This window comes from Brachypodium distachyon, chromosome 1, assembly GCF_000005505.3.
Source record: "Brachypodium distachyon strain Bd21 chromosome 1, Brachypodium_distachyon_v3.0, whole genome shotgun sequence".
Taxonomy (NCBI): Eukaryota; Viridiplantae; Streptophyta; class Magnoliopsida; order Poales; family Poaceae; genus Brachypodium; species Brachypodium distachyon.
The window spans coordinates 45,916,575-45,935,230 of record NC_016131.3 but is presented as its reverse complement, the minus strand read 5'-3'; the positions used below and the strand labels follow the sequence as shown (position 1 = coordinate 45,935,230).

At 52.4% G+C, this 18,656-nt stretch overlaps 4 protein-coding genes across 6 annotated transcripts; all 4 read right to left on the bottom strand.

The window, feature by feature from the left end:
• Positions 1-29: 29 nt before the first annotated feature.
• LOC100825700 (hydrophobic protein OSR8) lies at positions 30-871 on the bottom strand. Its single transcript, XM_003564144.4, has 2 exons — positions 459-871; positions 30-356 (listed from the first exon to the last, which is right to left on the bottom strand). Exons 1-2 carry the CDS (start codon positions 552-554, stop codon positions 210-212), a joined length of 243 nt encoding a protein of 80 aa, XP_003564192.1. The 5' UTR covers positions 555-871; the 3' UTR covers positions 30-209.
• Positions 872-1,120: 249 nt separating this feature from the next.
• On the bottom strand, positions 1,121-3,334 carry LOC100825391 (pentatricopeptide repeat-containing protein At3g25210, mitochondrial). Of its 3 annotated transcripts, none has more exons than XM_024457207.1 (3): positions 1,850-3,334; positions 1,491-1,579; positions 1,121-1,397 (listed from the first exon to the last, which is right to left on the bottom strand). In XM_024457207.1, the coding sequence occupies exon 1, from the start codon at positions 3,309-3,311 to the stop codon at positions 2,115-2,117; it is 1,197 nt and encodes a 398-aa protein (XP_024312975.1). In that variant the 5' UTR covers positions 3,312-3,334; the 3' UTR covers positions 1,121-1,397; positions 1,491-1,579; positions 1,850-2,114. The 3 variants fall into 3 exon arrangements, with proteins under 3 accessions (XP_024312975.1, XP_024312974.1, XP_024312973.1); XM_024457206.1 differs by having other exon boundaries at positions 1,182-1,405; XM_024457205.1 differs by having other exon boundaries at positions 1,182-1,579.
• A 122-nt stretch (positions 3,335-3,456) lies between these two features.
• On the bottom strand, positions 3,457-4,119 carry LOC100822918. Its single transcript, XM_003560942.4, has one exon. It carries the CDS (start codon positions 3,834-3,836, stop codon positions 3,486-3,488), a length of 351 nt encoding a protein of 116 aa, XP_003560990.1. The 5' UTR covers positions 3,837-4,119; the 3' UTR covers positions 3,457-3,485.
• Positions 4,120-5,385: 1,266 nt separating this feature from the next.
• LOC100824782 (protein CDI) lies at positions 5,386-6,546 on the bottom strand. The gene has a single exon (XM_003564142.4). The coding sequence runs from the start codon at positions 6,444-6,446 to the stop codon at positions 5,607-5,609; it is 840 nt and encodes a 279-aa protein (XP_003564190.1). The 5' UTR covers positions 6,447-6,546; the 3' UTR covers positions 5,386-5,606.
• Positions 6,547-18,656: the final 12,110 nt, after the last annotated feature.

The window sequence follows — 18,656 nt, the reverse complement described above, 5'->3', positions numbered from 1 at the left end:
GGCAAGTAAGCTGCCACACACGAACGGCAGTCGGCAAACCGTCTCAAAATCTCGTTGAAATTTAACATGATACAAGTACATGGTACGACAGGTTTACAGGGGGCAGGAACAGGGACTCTGGATTCTACTAACCGAACACCATACAGAGATCGATGCAGGGGAGGGAGGCAGAGGCAGTCATGGATGGCCGGCCACAAGTTGGTGGTCGGTCAGGCGACGTAGATGTAGTCATCGTCGTCGTCGTGGCCGCGGCGGCGGACGCGGTCGGGGTCAACGGAGAGGATGACGTAGGCGGCGTAGAGGACGCCGGGCAGGTAGCCGAGGATGGTGAGCAGCACGCTGATCCAGAACTCCATCTGCTCCAGGAAAAGCAAAGCAAGCGGCAAAGGAGATCGGTGAATTAGCGGGTGGAAAGCAAGGAAGGATGGGGAAATTATCATATTATCAGCGTTTCGTACGGAGCAGCAGCCGTGGCGGAGGCAGACGCCGAGCGGCGGGAGGAGGATGGCGCACAGGATCTCCAGGCACCGGCAGCAGCACGACCCCAGACCCATCTCCCCGCTCCCTCCTGCGGCCCGCTGTTGGCTCCGGTTGGTCGCTGTCGCCGGATGCGGAGGCGGGGGGATCCCCTTTGCTTGCTTGCTTCTCTTTAGGAACTCGATCGACGAGGTGTCGGAGAGAGGACAGCAAAACACAAGCACTTGCTACCTGGAGGCTGGAGCGGTGGAGCCCAAGCTGTAGAGGGACAGTTGGAAATTTCATTTCCGTCGAGTCGAAGTTTTACAGGTCAGCTCGAGATGACATCACATGGACGAGGAACTCGCCAATTCGCCCACGCAATTGCGATTTGGAGGCTTACGAAGCACGCAGCCTGAGCACCACAAGGTAAAAACGCTGATAACACGCCCGGATGTGCCACCACGGAACGAAACCCCGCTTCAGAGTTCAGACTCTGACGAACTGACGCTCCAAACCTCTTTGGAGTGGATTAAATTAGACGGCACATACATCTGGGCATCTGGCTGGATGAATTGTCATTTAGCAGAGATAGAGAAATACACGTAGGAGCGTTCAGTAATAGGCAAGATTTAATGTCGATTTACTTCGATTAACGCAGCGCTAGAGGTACGATCGGTTGATTAATTTGCTGTTTCCAATGCTTGACACCGCACAAACAAGGATAGAAGAAAATCGTTCTCCTTGAGAAAATAAATAAATCATTCTGCTGATTGACATCTCGCCGTATAAAGTGAGAGGAGAACTGAAGATTGGTATCGCTTCCAGTCCATTAGTCATTAACTCATTATAGACAACAGTTAAGCATGCCAGGTATCTCCAGAACTCTAGCACACCTGGGGCAGTTTTCTTACATGGGAGAGTTGATATTGCGGGAACACCTAAAATCCTTATACAGTTAAGCATGCCAGTTAGTAGGAGGAAATGCGTTTACAATTGCATCTCTGTTTTATAAAGAGGGACAGTATACTAACCAGATTATTATTCCAGAACTAGGAGTCTAGGACATGGCAAATAATGTTCTCCTCTCCCAGATAAACATCTCAGTTGCGCAGGCATAAACCTGATTGTACAATACAGCCATTATGGACTTCTTTATCAACACCAGGTATTATAAAATAAAGAGCAATTGCTCACAGGCATAAATACTAGTTATTCTACAACTGATCTTCACGAGCAAAAAACAATTGAAAGTGTATCACGCTACAGTTTCGTTGTGTTACTTGTATAGCTGTATCATATCAAACGTGATTCCAGAACAAGTTTTTTCTGGATGCCATGCAGGGATTTCACTTCAGAAATTGATATTACAATTAAGTTTAGCAGCTATTACCCCAAGAATAGTTGCCGTTGCAAGACGACTAAGCAATCTTTTTTACCAAGACATTTCGCATATCATCTGTTCCGGGCGTTGTATGAATCATGCCAATGGAGGTAATTGTGCAAAGTTGGAGTCAACCAGATAATTCAGGGGGAGGTAGCTCTGGGATTTTGCAGCAATCTTCTTTCAACCAGAGTACAGTCTTCTCAAGCACTCATGAATTAGACTTTCTATGACTGCCATTCACGCACTAAAAAATGCAATTCACCAAAGCATTTTAGTCATCAGAACCTCTATCATCAGAGGCAGAGCCCCTGTCACGGCGAGGAAGGTTACCCTGATGTGGCTGAGAAATCCAGTGCAGGCCATCGAGCAATTCTGAGTACATCCTCTGGTCCAATGCCCCGCACTTCCTCTCTTTCAGCTCCTCCAGCAACACGAATGCATCTTCTGTCCGCGCAGCTCGGCAGAGCTCCTCCAGTAGCGTCCTGTAGGTGATCATATCTGGCTTCCTCTTGCTATCCAACATATCAAAAAGCACCTGCCTTGATTCTTCAAACCTCCACTCCAACGCTAGCCCGGCTACCGCTGTCATGTACACACCGCCGCTCGGCACAAATCCCTTCTCCCTCATCTCCTGGAGATACACCATTCCCTTATCTGTCCTACCCTTCTGGAACATGGCCTTGACAATGTAACCATAGGTGAACTCATTCGGCTCACAGCCGTACAGGGGCATTTCACGGAACACCTTGAGGGCGTCGTCTATCTCGAGGCATCGCCCGTAAGCCTTGATGATTAGGTTGAGCAGGTAGGTATCCGGTACCACGCCGGAGGCCTTCATCTGGCGGGAGAGGGATCTGATGGCGTGGAGGTAGACCAGCGACGCGGGTGGGCGGCGGACGCGGCGGACGACGGCGCTGAGGAGGAGCGTGTAGGTCTCGACGTTGGGGCGGCAGGCGGCGGAGGCCGGGAGGGCGCTCATCCTCTTGAACATGTCGAAGGCGACGGGGAAGAGGCTGCGGCGGTCGCAGCAGAAGCGGAGGCAGGCGTTGAAGAGCTGGAGGTCTGGCCCGCAGGCCCCCGCGAGGATGTCGTGGATGAGGTTCTCGGCGGCGACGGGGCGCTTCCCGGAGGAGGCGGCGGTGAGGGCGGCGAGGTAGGAGGCCGGGGCGTGGCGGAAGCCCGGGCGGAGCGCGGCCCAGCGGAAGAGCGCGAGCGCGAGGTCCGGGTCCTGCTCGGAGTTGATGGCGTCGGCCAGGTCGCACGCGGTGAAGCCCGGGCGGAGGCGCGTGACCCACGCCGCGAACTGCTCGTCCGGCGGCGTGCGGACGGGGGACTGCGGGTCCCAGACGGGGACGGCAGAGGCCTCGGAGTTCCCAAACGAGGGGGCGGAAGAGGAGGTGGTGAAGCGGTGGGGATTTAGGAGGCGGAGGCTGCGGGGAAGGCGGCGGGCGGCGGCGAGGAGCGCCATAGTGAAGCGCAGACCAGAACGAAGGTCACGCAGACGAGAGGCATCACGAGAAGGGCTTCGTTCCGCGGGCCAGAAACGTGGGCCAGCGCGGACGGGCCGAGAGAAATATCAGGCCCATTTTGCTCCGAAAATGAGCAAGGTCTTGCAATTTTCCAACGAAGCTAGGTAATCTTCTCAGACCATGTCGCCGTCCGTGGCGTCGGCGTCTCGCGCCTTCTTCTCGCGGCGCCGTCGGCGGAGGCGGCCGGCGAGGGCTACGAGGGATGCGGCGAGGGAAACGCCCAGGAGGTCGGCGGCGGCGTCCCTGAGCGAGGCGCCGGAGGACCCGAAGAGACCAGCCTCGTCGACAGCCTCCTTGGCGGCGCCGACGGCGAGGGAGGCGGCGCAGCCGAGGGCCAGCGCGTGGCGACGGAGGAAAGGCCGGGAGCTCCTGCCGGCGAGCCCCGCGGCGGCCAGCGCGATGAGGAGGCAGGCGAGGACGTGCTGCAGCTTGTCCGGGGCGAACCAGTCGTCGCCCTGCTCCATCCGCCGCCGCCGTTTGCTGCTCAGGAGTCAGGATGCGTGGAATGTCTGTCTGTCTGTCTCCGCAAGACAAGGGAAAATCCGGAAAATTTTAAGCCCACCGTTGATTTCAGTACTCCAGTCCGGCAGAAAGAGGAAAATCCGATCCGAGGCGAGGTACACACCGCTTCCTTGCTTTCGAAGCACGCGCAAAAAAAAAGTCATAGCACTTGTTGTGCGTTCACTCAAGCATCGGTCAATACACCAAGAAATATTCTCGGCGTACCCGTAAGAAATGCAAATGAAACCCTAGACAAGCTGTGAAGATAATAACATGAATAACTTAAAAGTTAATCGATTTGATTGATCGAGTATTGACTTGCCAGTTGTGGGTCAATTAACTCCTGACTTTCATGATGACATAAATAACTTAACAGTAACCTTTTGTTATAAAAATGCAATTTGTTTTTTATAATTTGATACTGATTTAATTTTCTGAGTTATTGACAATTTTGGTAGTCTTATAACCACTTGCATATTTTGAAACACTGAAATCGTATTATGTTTCATGGCAAATTACTAGGTTTTAAAGTTTTTTGGTTTTGCAATGCATACCAAAAACCTGATCAAAGCTCAAGACCGAAAATAGCAGGCCAAAGGCCCAATCACACAAACACACCGGGAAGCGGAAAAGAAAAGGAAAAGGAAAAAAAAACGTTGGGTTGGGATGGGCCTCTACAGAAATAGAACACACAGGGGAGCTAAAGAAAACACAATGGGCCGATAGAGGAGTAGAAGACATGGGTTGATAAAGAAGCAAAGCAAGTTCTGAAAAAAGAGAGAAGAAGAAGCAAAGCAATGGGCCAGGAGAGGCCTGTATCTGCAGGGCCGTTGGACTTAGCAGTTGTCATCTGTCAGTCGAGAGTGTTAGACGCCCACTGAAAAAATGGTGTTCGCTGCTAGTTTTTCCTTCTTTGTTTTGACAGAAGTCTACTCTTTGTACACACTCACACTTGTCCTAAAAAGAAAACGTTTAATGTACACACTGCGTTGCAAGTGGTTTAATGGTAGTACCAGTGCAAAACTTTACTACGGAGTACAATGGTATTATGGAAATTAAGAGCATTTCTTTGCAGTTGTAAAGATCTGAATTGGTGGTCGCGAGTTCACTCAAAGAAGACTATTCCTTAATGGTTTCGAAATTATCTAATTGCCACTCATTGTATACACATCACGATTTTTTGACTACGCTTAATTGATTTTCATGACTTTCAAGATAATTGTTGTTTTAAAAAATAGTATTTGACTAAATTCCTATTTGTTAGAAAATTTTAAAAATACGAGTGACACATATTTAAACAACTCATGCATAATGCAAATTCTTAATTTCGTAGTAGAGCACGGACATTTAGCGGGTATACATATATAGTCCACTTTGCCCCCTAAATCTCCTTCCTCGGGTTTCCTTCAAAGAAAACATGATGTAATTATTTTCTGATCCTTTTGACCCTTATGAATGACAAAACATAATTTAGCACCCAGGAGCAGATACCGGTCCAAAATGCAATTCACATGTGCGAAATCTTCGAGCAAGGAGAGCATGCATTGTTCACTTGGGCCTCACGGGCTTTATTACACGATAATACGTCACACTATGACTTGATTACGTATCACAGTAAACAGTAAACAACAACAAACACATACGCTAGGAGATGATCCCACAGCGACAAGAGGAACAAGCTAAACATGCAGTTCAGTCTTGACAGCCACCCGTCGTCTGGCATCATTATTCATTCACGCGTCCACGGAAACGGCAGGCGATGGCACTGGTGCTGCCGCCATGGGTTTCGCCACATCGTCGTCTTGTTTCTCTTCAGCCTCGTAGGCATCCCGCTCCTGGATCCAAAGGTCGGCGAACTCGCAGTCCTTGTACCGCTCGAACCACGGCCCACCGGAAGTATAGTGAATGGCGCGCGGCGTCGTCCCGGCCACATCGTCCGGGTCAACCCGATTATGGCCCACGAGAAAGTTCCACACGAACGGCACCTCGCCGACCTCATCATCATCGAGCCAGGCGAAGCGGTGGAGGTGCGCGCCGGACCGGGTGCTAACCTCGTCCGGGGTGAGCGCGGCGCGGTTCTTGGGGTGCCCGCAGTTGAAGAGCACCATGGAGGACCAGTTCTTGCGCGGGTACAGCGTCTGCACGGCGCCGTCCATCTTGGTGGCTTCCTTGGGCGCGTAGTCGTGGTGCACGCACAGCACGGCGTGGCGAGGTTTGGCCGCCGCGCACATGCGGGCGAGCTCGGCCACGTCGGCGACGAAGAGGAAGTCGCAGTCGATGAAGAGCGCCCAGCCGCGGTAGCCGGCGAGGTGCGGCGTCAGGAAGCGGGTGAAGGAGAACTCCGTGCTCTCCGTGGGTTCTCGCTCCCGCCAGTACAGCCCCGCTGACCGGAGCTCGTCCTGGACGATTGGGATGATCTCGAGCGGGATGGAGGAGCGGCGCAGCAGCGAGCGGCGGCACACGCGGTACGCGATGTCCTCGCGGGAGTCGTACCCCACGAACACGCGGAACGGCTCCTCCGTGCCGGCGCCGGCGCCGGTGAGGTTGGTGGGGGCTGCGGGTGGGGGCGACATTTGGGTTTTACGGAGTCACCGGGCGAGATAAGTAAGTTGATGCTCTGAATGGAGGAGCTTGAAACTACGAGCGTTCTAATAAGGGGGGACGTGTGTCTACGCCTCGATCGATCGGTTGTCCGCTAGTTCGAAATAAACATGTGGGTTGTCAGTCACACACGTCACTACTGTAGGAGATAAGTTGATGCTCAGCTTGCTCTCCGTGCCATGAGTAGCTGTAGCGTGATCAGGGCACAGGGTGGCACGTTCTAAAAAGGGCGTGTATGTCTCGCTTGTCTACTATTGATAATATGAGTAATTTACCGTGAGGTATGATCAATAAAAAAAACAGTATACAAATCATGGCCACAACAACGTGAAATAAATTCGTCTGAGGTAAAATAAATCCCTGACATGGCCGACCCATAAATCCCACGTGACAAAGAAAGTTAACATTTTTTAGCTGAAGTCAACATGTCAACCAACACGGTCTAGCTTACATGGCACCAGTCAAATGAAGTCAAACCTCCTTGCCATGGTCAAATAGGTGGAAAGAACTAAATGGAATAAAAGAAACAAGGCCAAGAGGCTAGAAACAAAAAGGTAGAAGAACGATGGAGGAAGTCTATGGTCCACGGTTAACCATGACCATACCATCCTTCCACTTGATGTGCCATGAAGTCATGGAGCAAAATTCGCTTTTTCCACAGTTGTCTCTACTTTCTCTCTTCCATTAAAAGCAGTCATAGTCGTTTGTCACGAACACCTAGCCTATATAAACCACTCCATGAATTGGATGTAGTCATTCATCCTCACTTGAATAAATTCAAAGGAAAGGGGCTAGAGTGCCCCCTCTAGTCTCGAGGCTTCGTGGCGATTAATGTCGGCACGGGCTCGAGATAGAAGGTGTTGGGTTAGAATTCTGAGGGTACTCTAACCTTGATACTTGAAAAGATTGGTTCGGTGTAAGTACGAGACGGGCTCGGTAGATCTCTTGCTAAAGGTGACTCGGAAAAACCCACTCGGCCCAAGCACTTGGCTAATAACCCTCTTGAAGTCTTTCTCAACATATGACAAGTCGCACCCGCATGCATGGTCGACCGAATTTCTTCACAAAATATCAGTGTGTCAACCTTGTCTAAGTATAAGATAACCTCGCTATAAGACCATCATATACGTCTTACTTACTTTACGCATTGTACCAACGAGCATTGGTACCCTCTACTCTGTGTGTTGTTCGACAGCGACAACAAAACTAGCCATACAAACTAGCTAGTAGAGAAGATGAACAAAACATATAAGATGAACAAAACACGTCTAAACCACTTGCTACAAAACAAGATCGATCACGAGAGGATGATCCGACACCCATGGAAGGGGTGGACCGGCCACGGCATGGTATGATGCTTTTGACGGCTTAAACTGCATTTGTATTCGCTCATAGTATGTCGATTTAGTACGTACAGCTCATTAAGCATGCCTCTGAGATGTAGGCTGTGATGTTGAACCTCGTTAATAAATATTGTCTTCCGTCTACTTTCTGCAATGATCAAATTGCGTAAATTCATAACATAATTCAAATGCGCACGGGAGAACAGGTAAATTCACTAATTCAGACATGTATGTTATAGTCTTAGCCTCGTGCGCTGGTACATTATTCTAGGAGCACATTCCGCCACACTCTGTTGCACCAGATGGTTGCGTTCTTTTCGGCTTCTATCCCCTGCTTTTCCAAGAAGCTGCCTTCTCCTAGTTTGTTTTTGGAGAAGCCGCATTCCAAATTACGCTAGACTTACAAAGTAATTTAGCCAAATTAGTTTGAAAGTCTAATCAAATTTAGGTGGCTGCTTCAGGATCGAAGCTTGGAGAAAGCGGTCCAGGAAGGCGAAAAGAACCGGACGATAAGTACACCGGTGGTTTATCATACCTTTTCAAGAAGACAGAACGTACCGGCCGGCCTAGAAGCAATCCAGACGGCAACAATATTGCCATGTATGTGCCAACCGAACAGATCAGAAATGTCCCAACCGGGGGCAACGATCGAGACCCGAGGGCGACATGATCATCGCACCCGACGTGCGTGGCGCCACATGTGGTCAGGGTCGTGCGTCTCGGTCATGCATCGGTCGTGTTTCTCTTTCCATCCCAAAAGCAACGTGCAATATACCCTGTTTAGGGCTCGAGGTAGTTATTACGCACCATCAGCTCGATCCTACAGCGCAAATTTTAAAAGAAAAACAAGGCAGTGGATATATACACTGTCTGGAGCGGTTGTACTGACAGAACACGGTTTGTTCGTGCTTATCGATCACCGTACTTATCGATCCATGGCCCGTTGCAAGCAAGTTGTTCGAGGGTCTTTATACGGAGACCCATTGCACTGATTATCAGCATCCGTATTGATCCATGGACTGCGCATTCCATATCATATAAACAGGCTTTGTTGTGCTAATTATCGCCCATCGCTCACAGCGTGGATCACGAGACTTATTGTGCTAGATAATTGTCAATGTCGATAGCTAGCTATATATATCTGTCCATGCATGCATGGTTCATGAGTCTATTGTTTAGTAGCAAGCCCATCGCATCACACCCATCGTTATCTCTGTCTTTCGCTCGCAGGTCTTTATTAGCCGTTGAAGCAAGTCTCTTGCATGCAGCACTGTTAGCCAGGAGAAGTCCGTGTCTGTCCCTTAACGAATGATTGTTACATTCTAGATTATTTGGTCTCTGAACCCCAACACCAGGCATCTTGCATTGTGGCCTGTGAATGTTAAAAGCACACCGAGTTCTCGGTTAAAATCGGTCCAGTGCGTGTGGTATCTCCCAAAAAAAGCCAAATAATTCTTCTATGGATTGCTTTAATTTAATGGAGAATTCTACTAACTCCAAGGAAGAAAAATTAAGTGTAGACTATGATATTTTGAATATTACTCCCTCCAATCCATAAAAAGTGTCACCCACTTAATACAAAATTTGTACTAAGTTAGTATAAAATGCGCGACACTTTTTATCTATCGGATGGAATAGTTAGAAGAAAGCAAGCAAAACGTGAACACATAAAATTCAAATGTCCATTTGGTAGATCGGGAGAAAAATGTATATATAGCGATATATAAAACGATCGAAACATGCCGCATGATACTTTAGAAGAGCTAAAGATTATTCTAAGTTCTACTGGTGTATCTTGTCTAGAAGAATTTTAGTTTTAAATATGTATATCTAATGATTTACGAACATCTCAATGCTAATCTGTACCTATCTAAAAAGTACGGATCGTTCCCTTCACCGTCGTCTGTCAAACTTTTCATATTAAAGTAGCAAAAATTTTACGGTCTAAATTTTGTAAAAACTATCGGTCTAGGTTTGTTCTATAGTCCAGAACGAACCGTTTCTTTCACCGTCGTCTGTCAACTTTCCATATTAAAGTAGCAGAAATTTTACGGCCAAGATTTTGTAAAAGTTATCGGTCTAGCTTTGTTCTATAGTCCAGATTTCACAACCGACAGCTACGGAAACAAATCAATCACTTTTTTGCGGGAGTATGGAAATCCAATTGGACTGCTACGGAGACAAACAAATAAATCGAAATCAAAACAAACTCGGTATGTATACAGTCCAAACCCATTGCTACACATGGAATTCAATCTGGTAATACCCAAGATAAAAAGGCAATCGTACGACAAAAAAAATATTGTTGTAATCATGGTATGTGTTACAATCCAATTGGAAATCAAACTACCGTGATTACAATCCAATTGAAAATCAAACTTGACTGCTATATATAACATATCACGGGATATCTCGGTATGTGGTATAACCTAAAGATCTAGATGAGATTCGTTCGTGGACCTAAGTGGCCGGCGAACGCTCCCGTGTCCGGTGGAGCAGCGTGCAAACAGGCAGGCGGCGCGCGTGAAGACCGGCAAGGCAGACGCGCGTGAAGATTGGCGTCAGGACGAGAAGGCGGCTGCGCAGGCAGATATCCGGCAGGCCGATGGAGCGACGCGCAGACGAGCTCGCGGCAGGCGCAAGAACGCAGGATTTTGCGCAAATAAAAGCGACGTGCATGCGCGGGACGCAGCAGGCATGGGAGGAGGAAGCAGTGCAGCAAGCGTGAGAGGAGAAGGAAGGGAAAAAAATAGATGACTCATTAACATGTGGGACATGAGCAGCAGGCATGAGAGGAGACTGAAGAAGCGGGCCGCGGCTGACAGAGCACGGCGAGGAGAGGCGGAAGCGACAGCATGCACTCGGCGAGCGAACCACGGTGCAGGATGGAAGCAGAGTGTGAGTGATAGGGTATTGATAATAGATGAGGTTGTATGGTGCAAAACACCTGCCTGCCGGTATCCCTAGGTACAAACATATCTAAAGCGGAATTTGCATCGTATAGGTGGAATCTTTTATATATACAGTGAAGTACAGAAACCTTAACAATAATAATTAAAAAAATTTAAATTTTCAAACCAATTTAGATACACGACGAATATGAATTCTTACGGAATTATAAATGCATCTAATTAAGGAATCAAAAATCTATTACCTAAAAAACTTCTAAAATTATCGGCAGCGAGTGATAAACAAAATATGTAACCTACAAAATGAACAAATTACAAAAGTCTAGACGTGCAATCAAAGTTATCGTTGGGTCAAGATTAATTTGACAAATAAAAAGTCGATATGTAATTAGAACTAGTGTCAGGCAGCCGAACTGGTCACAATAAAAATTGCAGTAAAATAAAATAACAACTACATATGCCAATAAAATAACAAATCTTTATCGGTTCCGGATATTAAATTTTGTGCAATATAAATTGAAGTTACTATGCATAGGCTTTCCCAGGCAAGACGAATTAAGTTGCAATTCCTGGAAATACGAATGCACGACGCATTTCGGCTACAGAGACAAAATATTGGGAATAAACATTTTTTTAAAGGAATGTTTGGTGGTGGTCGTCAAAGAAGACCAAAGAGAGAATGTTTTGATGCATGTCTCTGAGTGCATCATTTTATTTTTTTGTTACGTTGCAACGCACGGGCATCCCTGCTAGTACAGTAAAGATACGTATCAAGTCAAAATCTCTAATTAGAAAAAAATTCCAATCATAACTATCTACCGAATAAACAGATCAGATGAGAGGTGAAACCTCAAGTTATCCTTTCATATCAAATATAATCGCTATGATTGATTTTTTATACTAAATAGGTGTTTTCATCTGATACATTAATTAGCTACGGAGTACAACAAATACCCCCGTTGTTGTTCTCGACAACAATTAGAGTAAGGGGTGCCAATGTTCGATGGCACAAGTGCGGGTATAAAAGTAGTGCGTGTACGCCGGCCTTATAGTGAAGGTCGTCGTACACTTGGACAAGTTGACACGTCGATATTTTTTGAATAGGTTCGGTCGACCCTGCGGGTGCGACTTAATCCTATGTTAGGAAAGGCTTCGAGGGGGTTGTTAGCTAAGGGCTTGGGCCGAGCGGATCTTCCCAAGATACCTTTTAGCGAGAGATTCGTCAGGGCCGCCTCGTACTTGGACCGAACGCGTCTTTCCAAGTATCGAGGTTAGGATACCCTCGGAACTCTAACCCAACCCCTTCTCCTTCGAGCCCGTGCCAACCAAGGTTAGCTCGGATCTTTGAAACTAGAGTCCTCTAGAAGGCTTCCTCGAGACCGATCGACTTTCAGTCGAGAGCGGCGTGCGAAAGCGAACCTTAGAGGGAGCACTCTAGCCCTCTCCCCTTGAGTTTATTCAAGTGAGAGTGAATGGTACATGCCCCCATGGGGGGTATTTATAGCCTAGGGGTCCATGACAAAAGACCATGACTACCCTTAAGTGAGAGAGAAAAGTGAGGGCAAAATGGTAAAAGTAGCTCCTTGGTCCATAACTTTTGTGTGCACCATGAGGGGGAAAGTGAGGTTGGTCCATGGTCCACCATGGACCAAAAGCCTCATCCCCACACCTTTCTTGACCCCTACTCTAACTCATTCCACCCTTTGACCATGGTATGAGAGGTTTGACTCGTTGACTTGTCTTCCTTTGCCACTTAGGATTGACTGCACCACGTGGGTGTCTTGACTCATGTTTAGGAAATGTTGACTTAGTCGTCGCCACGTAGGATTTACGGCCCGGCCCATATAAGCATTTTATTTTACTACAACAGTAGCCCGCTTGAGCTGGAGGCATTGAGAATGCCTTCGGGTCAACCTTTGATGCGAGACTTTTGATCCTTTTTCTCGTTCTTGTATGATGGTGTCTTTGATGGATTCCCTGGCAAGCTTCCTTGTGAGAAACGGAGGTACTAGGTGGTTTTCTTGCAAAGAACATGAGCCTTGGCGACGCTTCGGGGAAATTCCACGCCTACGACGATTTTCTCTGCGAGAAATCGAGTTTCAGGGGGTATTTTAGCAAAAATCCGGGACCCTAGGAGCCTCTCTGTGAGAAATCTGGGGTCCAGGAGGACTTTTTTGCAAAAATCAAGGGCCGTGCGGGCCTCCCCGAAATTTTTGGGGTCTTATTGGCAATTTCCCCAAAGTCCTGGGTTTTTCCGCAAAACTCGCGAAACAGGCCAGCCGTGTGGGCTAGCTGGACCGGCTTCGCGCGCGTGCGGGTGCGAGGTGGGCCGGAGCCTTGGCCGCCTTCGGGCACGCCACCTTCTCCTTTTTTTTAAACTGGCCGACTTCTTGGGCCACAGTTGGGCTTCAGCCCAACTGGGCCTGATACTGGTTCGGGATTAAGTGGAAGATCCGACGGTTGAGGGCGCCCCTTAGCCTTAAGATCGGACGGCTCGTGTCGCACCATTGGCACCCGGGGTACCACCGTTGCTCAACGCGTGGGTCGCCTCACTTGCTTCCTGCAAGGACGGCACCCTAGGCAGCGCGGTGCGAGCTGCCCGGGAGAGCTGCGGGGGTTACCTCGGAAGACAGCGTGAAGATCCCCGTCAGGACGCCCCCCCGGGAAGCCCACTTGCCGGGGAGAGTGTTTCCTGGCGCAGGCGTTTACAACAGGGCCGATGCCCAGCAAGCAGAGTATCGACGCCACGTGGCTGCCCGACAGGCTCCTTTTGTGCAGGGCTGGTCAGAGCGTGGAGTGTGGCACAAGCCGAGCATTAAATGCTCCGACAGGGAGGAGGTTACCCGTCTAGTCAACCTGCAGTGAGTAGCTTGCAGTGAGTAGCCCGCAGTGAATCTAGGGCACATGTGGCCCTAGCTACAGTGCGTCTCACCGTGCATGCATGCCAGCGCAGCGAAGGCAGCTGCCAAAGGCCTCTGTTCGACGCGTGTCCTAGGGCACGTCCCCCATGCAGACTGTGGCACCTGCGGTATCCCCTTGAGTATAAAAGGAGGACCCGCGCCACCGGCCAGGGGGTTCCGATTTCCGAAGGTTAAGCTCGAGCGTAGGTTGCAATCCCGAGAGATTTAGTCCAGAAGTAGCAAGTAGCCACCTAGCAGAAAGGGAAGAGAGCGCTCGGGGGCTCCCCCGGCAACCTTGTAAACGCTTGTTCATTGGCTAATAAACACTCAGAAGCAGGACGTAGGGTTTTACACCTCTGGGTGGCCCGAACTTGGGTAAACCGACTTGTGCATTGCAGCACCCGTCATTGGCCTCGCCGGCGATCGCCGGAGCGATCCCCGACGCCCACTGCCAAACCAAAAAGGGTGTGCCTCGCATCCCCGGTGTCTAAGCCCCGGGCTACGACATCTTGCGCAAGTTCTACCCGTGAAGCGGCGGAGCCTGTCCCACAGGTGATGCTGCTGCAGCATGCCTCTCGAACTAGTGTAGCCGGGCAACCCCCGATTGTAATCCGCTAGTTTCTATGAATAAACATAAGTAATTTCCTTTGAATTTCATGTTGTCTCGTTATTGCATGTTTTTTCTTCTGTCTCCTGCTCTAGGTGCACAGAAGCCTCTTTCCATCCTTGGCTATGAGCAGGGGGCTGCCGGAGCTTCGGAAAAAAAGTCCCGTTGCCGGATCACTTCGACACGAGGTCGTGCCGTTACCGGGTTCCCCGGAACGCGCACCACGCAGCAGCTGCGTCTTGGGAGTAGGAGAGCGCTCACACCCAAGTTTGGTATCGACCCTTCTGTGCCCGGGGGCTGGGAGGCAGGAGGGCTATCTGTGGTGTACCTTTTTTCGTGCATCTCGGGCTTGGTAAGGATCTGACATGCAGGATAAGGTTAGGGGTCAGACACACTGTGATACTCGTGGAGGTCTCACGGGCCGTGTCGTCTAGCGGGCAGCCACTGGTGCATGGCGACCGCTTCAAGGTTCTTACGGCAGGAGAGTATCGACGCCACGTGTGCCGCGGTGGCTCGGTGCGCGCGGCGGCAGGATTCTCCACCGTGCCTATAAAAGGGCATGGTGGCCACGGAGCAACTCAAAGCAAAGCTAAGAAGGTGGCGAGCGATGCAGTAGAGGAGCGGTGGTGGTGCATTTCTCCGCGCACAAGCGTCGAGTGTGTTCCCTCCATCGCGTCCCTACCACGTCACTCCACCAGGCGTCTCCAAGGCAGGGGCTGCTGCAGAGGCGCGATGGTGGTGCATGCCATCTGTGCTTAGCACCGATGGGTGCACTGCCATCGCGGGCTTGCCGCATCCCCCCAGCAGGCGGTTCCAAGGCGAGGGTTGCCGCAGAGACGCTGTGGTGGTGCATGCCATCAGTGCTTAGCGCCGATGGGTGCACTGCCATAGCGCCCTTGCCGCATCCCTCCAGCAGGCGTTCCAAGTGCAGAGCCGTTACCTTCGACTAGAGAACCGACGGCTAAGTGCATTATCCTAGGCGCCTAGCTTTCTAATCTCAACGCTGGCTCATTGGTGTGGGTTGGGTCTTGCGTGTGGCCGGAGTGTTGGAAGGACACTTGCGGGGGGAGTGCGCTCCTCATGCGGCTTACAGGTCCGTCCCGCAGGCGCGTGCTTGGGAGTAACTAACCCGCAAGTGGAGTGGCTCGCCGTTGCTACTTAACCCCAGGTCGGCACTGCGGGTCCGTCCTGGGTCCCTGGTCTGGCTAAGTGGGTAGCGTGCGAGTCCCCGGCAACACAAAGCATAACACACGAGGACAGGAAGACCCACCCTGCGAGTCAATTTCAGGAGCAAACACCAAGTAGAACCAGAAAGCAGAATTCCTAAAAGTAGCAAACGATTACATGGTCTAATGAAACCATATTTGTTTAACGGCGCCAAGCGCCACTTGCAGGAAACAAAAATAAAACAAAAGATAACAAGGGACTACGACGACTTGCCGCCGGGGTCTTCCGCTAGGGGCTCCAGCTCCGGCTTCCGCTACATCCGCTCCACCACCTCATCGACGAACCTGCCCACTGCCCTGGTGTGGGAGGGGCCATCCTCGTTGTCCAATCACGCGTCCAGCGGCGCCTCGAAGGGAAGTCGGGGTGGTAGTAGTGCACCCGTGGGAGGATCGTCTCGGCGATCTCGCTGGCACACGATGCTATCTCCCCATCGCAGAACTTGGAGATTCACACGTCCAGCGCCCCGAGCTTTCCCACCATGTCGGTGAAGAACGGGATCAGGGTGCTGACGTCCGTGCCATCCACCTTCGCCGCCTGTAGCTCAAACCTCGGCAGCAGCGCGCGAACAGCCTGGGCGATCTTGTGCAGCTTCTCGGTCTCCCTCCGCCGCTGCTCCGCCAACTTGTCGTGGTTGGTGCGTGACAACACCACCGCAAGCTTGGCCTTGCGGAGGAGTTCCGTGAGCTGCACGATCTCCTTGGCCTTGCCCACATTGTCCTCACCAGTCTTGACGAGCTCGCCCTGGGCATTGGTCAGCTCGGACTCGAGATGGACGCTCTTTTCCTTGGCGGAATTGAGCTCCCCCACGAGTTCGTGCTCCCAGGTCCGGAACTGCTCCCGTAGCTCCTTCTCCCGCCGCGCTGACGCCGCTGCCGCGTCCTCTGCAGCCTTAGCCTGCTCCTCCAGCTTCGCGCGCAACGCTCGGAGTTGGGAGGAGTAGCCGCTGACCAGCTCGCTCTTCTCGTTGGGGCGAGCTTGAGCTGTGGCCAGCATGTCTTCGTGCTCCTTCAGCCTTCTCCCGCGCCGCGGCCAGCGAGTCCAGTACCTGCTAGTGCTCCACGCGCTGGGCCTCCAGCTGCGGAAGGAGCTCCGCCTCGGGGACGACTGGCATGGTGGCCTCGTCCCTGGCCTCTTGCGCCAGCCAGGTCTCCTCCCATAGCCGGAAGAGCTCCTGCCTCTCCCTCTCGACATCCAGCCGCACCTCACCCAGCTGGAGCTTCGTGAGCTCGTGGTGCTCCCTCGCCTTGTTGAACGATGTGACGAACGCCAGCTGCTGCTCCTTGATGGCGTCGAGGAATTGGTGCACCTGATCGTAGATGCTTGGGTCCCAGGTGATTGGGTCCCAAGTCGCCCTGGCAAGAATGCCGAGGTCTGAGCTGGAGGTAGCGGCGGACGATGACGGGACCCCGCCGTTATGGTTTGGCCGGGGGGAGCACCGTCTCCTTGCAGGGGAGTTGCCGGCTGCTCCTCAGCCACGTCCTCCTCCACACCCGCGCCCGTGAGTTGCGGGTCCGGTGGAGGGGCGGCGCTCCCGGCAAGAGTCGTCTCCTGCTGGGCGGCCGCAGGACTCGCGCCCCCGGCCTGCAAGGCCTGCAGGCCGGGGACGCGCCGCTGGGTCCTGCTCCGGTAGCGGCGGCGGGCGCCACCACCGTTGCGTCTGGGGCGGTGGCGCTTGGCGCGGGAGCCACCTCCGACTCATCCCTAAACTATGCGTCCTCGACGTCAGAGGTGAGGTCGATCACCGTATCGCCCGCCCCTGTGGGGGGCGCATCGGGACCTGCGACAAGGGCAGAGTAAGTACCTCAAATCAAGATGGGGTACCCAGCGACGAGCGCAAGGGAGTTCCGGATGTGTACCTTGCAGGGTCGCCGCGCTTGCGGGGGGAGGCTTGTCCCCCTCTGTCCCGGCTTCTGCTGCCGGGCTGTCCCCCGCAGGCTGCGCTTCACCTGCAAGCCAAGGCAAACACACGGTTAAGGGTCAACATGCAGAAAGAGCATGTACAATGGAGTCAGGGGAGGGGTCTGTACCTGCTGCGGGCTCCTCCTCCTTTGGGACCGGGTCGGTGGCAGGCATAGTGGCGGCGCCGTTGGTCCTCGTGCCGATCTGACTGGCACTAGCACTGGCCCGGGTACGTGGTTTCTTACTGGCCGCGGCGGGTGCAATGTCGGTTCTCGCCCTCTTGCCTGCTCCCGCCGGAGCGCTGTCCCTGCAAGGCGTCAATGAAGAAACGAAGGAATCAGGGCAAGCGCAAACTCATAAATAAAAGGGGGGAGAAAACGTCAGCTTACCTCGGGGGGTTGAGCTTGAGCGAGTAACCCGTGAAGATTCCTCGCTTGGGCGGGGCCGCGGACCCTCGTGGAGTTGCCGCAGCCCCAGTTGCCGCGGCAGCCCCTGGAATGCCTGCAGCCAATGTAGGGGTAGCTGCTGCCGTCGGCGCTACCGATGCAGCCGGAGCCGCTAAGGTAGCGGGACTCGCGAGAGATGAACTCCGGCGGGGTGCCCCGGCCGCCGGCGCTCTTGGTCGCCGCACCAGCGGCACGTCGTCCTCGTCCTCCACCTCCGCCTCGGGGAGGACCGTCCAGGCTCCGGCAACGCCGCCAGCCTCGTCGCTGGAGGACTCGTCGCCGGGCCAGCTGGAATCCGAACCCCTCGATCTCCTCGGCCACTTTCTTCCCACGGGCAGCGGGTGGTGGAGGCTTCAGGGCTGGGACCAGGGGATCGGACATCAGTCCCCACTCGTTGCAGGGTGGGTAGCTGCCGATGATGTCGTGGAGGCCCGCGACACTGGCGTGAAGGGATGGAGCCCCCCGGGGCAGCTCCGTGAATGGGACGTCCTCGCCGGTGATTCCCTTCGCCCACTCCTGGATCACCTCCAGCGTCACACCCACGATTTGCAGGCGCGTGGTGTCGCCGGGCCCCATGTACATCCATGCGGGGCGGGACCGCACCTGCAGCGGCGCAATGCGCCGGCTGATGTAGGTGCGCGCGACGTCAAGATCGGTGAGCCCCGCTAGCCGCAGGGCCTTGATCTTCTTGATGATGGGAAAGAGTTCCACGTCCCGGCTGTAGCGGTCGCGCCAGCTGCTATTAATCACCGGCAGCTCGGTGGGCGCACGAATGAAATCGTCGGGCTCATCCAGGCGAACCCAACACCAGCTCCCGTGCCACTTCTTCTCTATCTTCTTCTCGTTCCGCA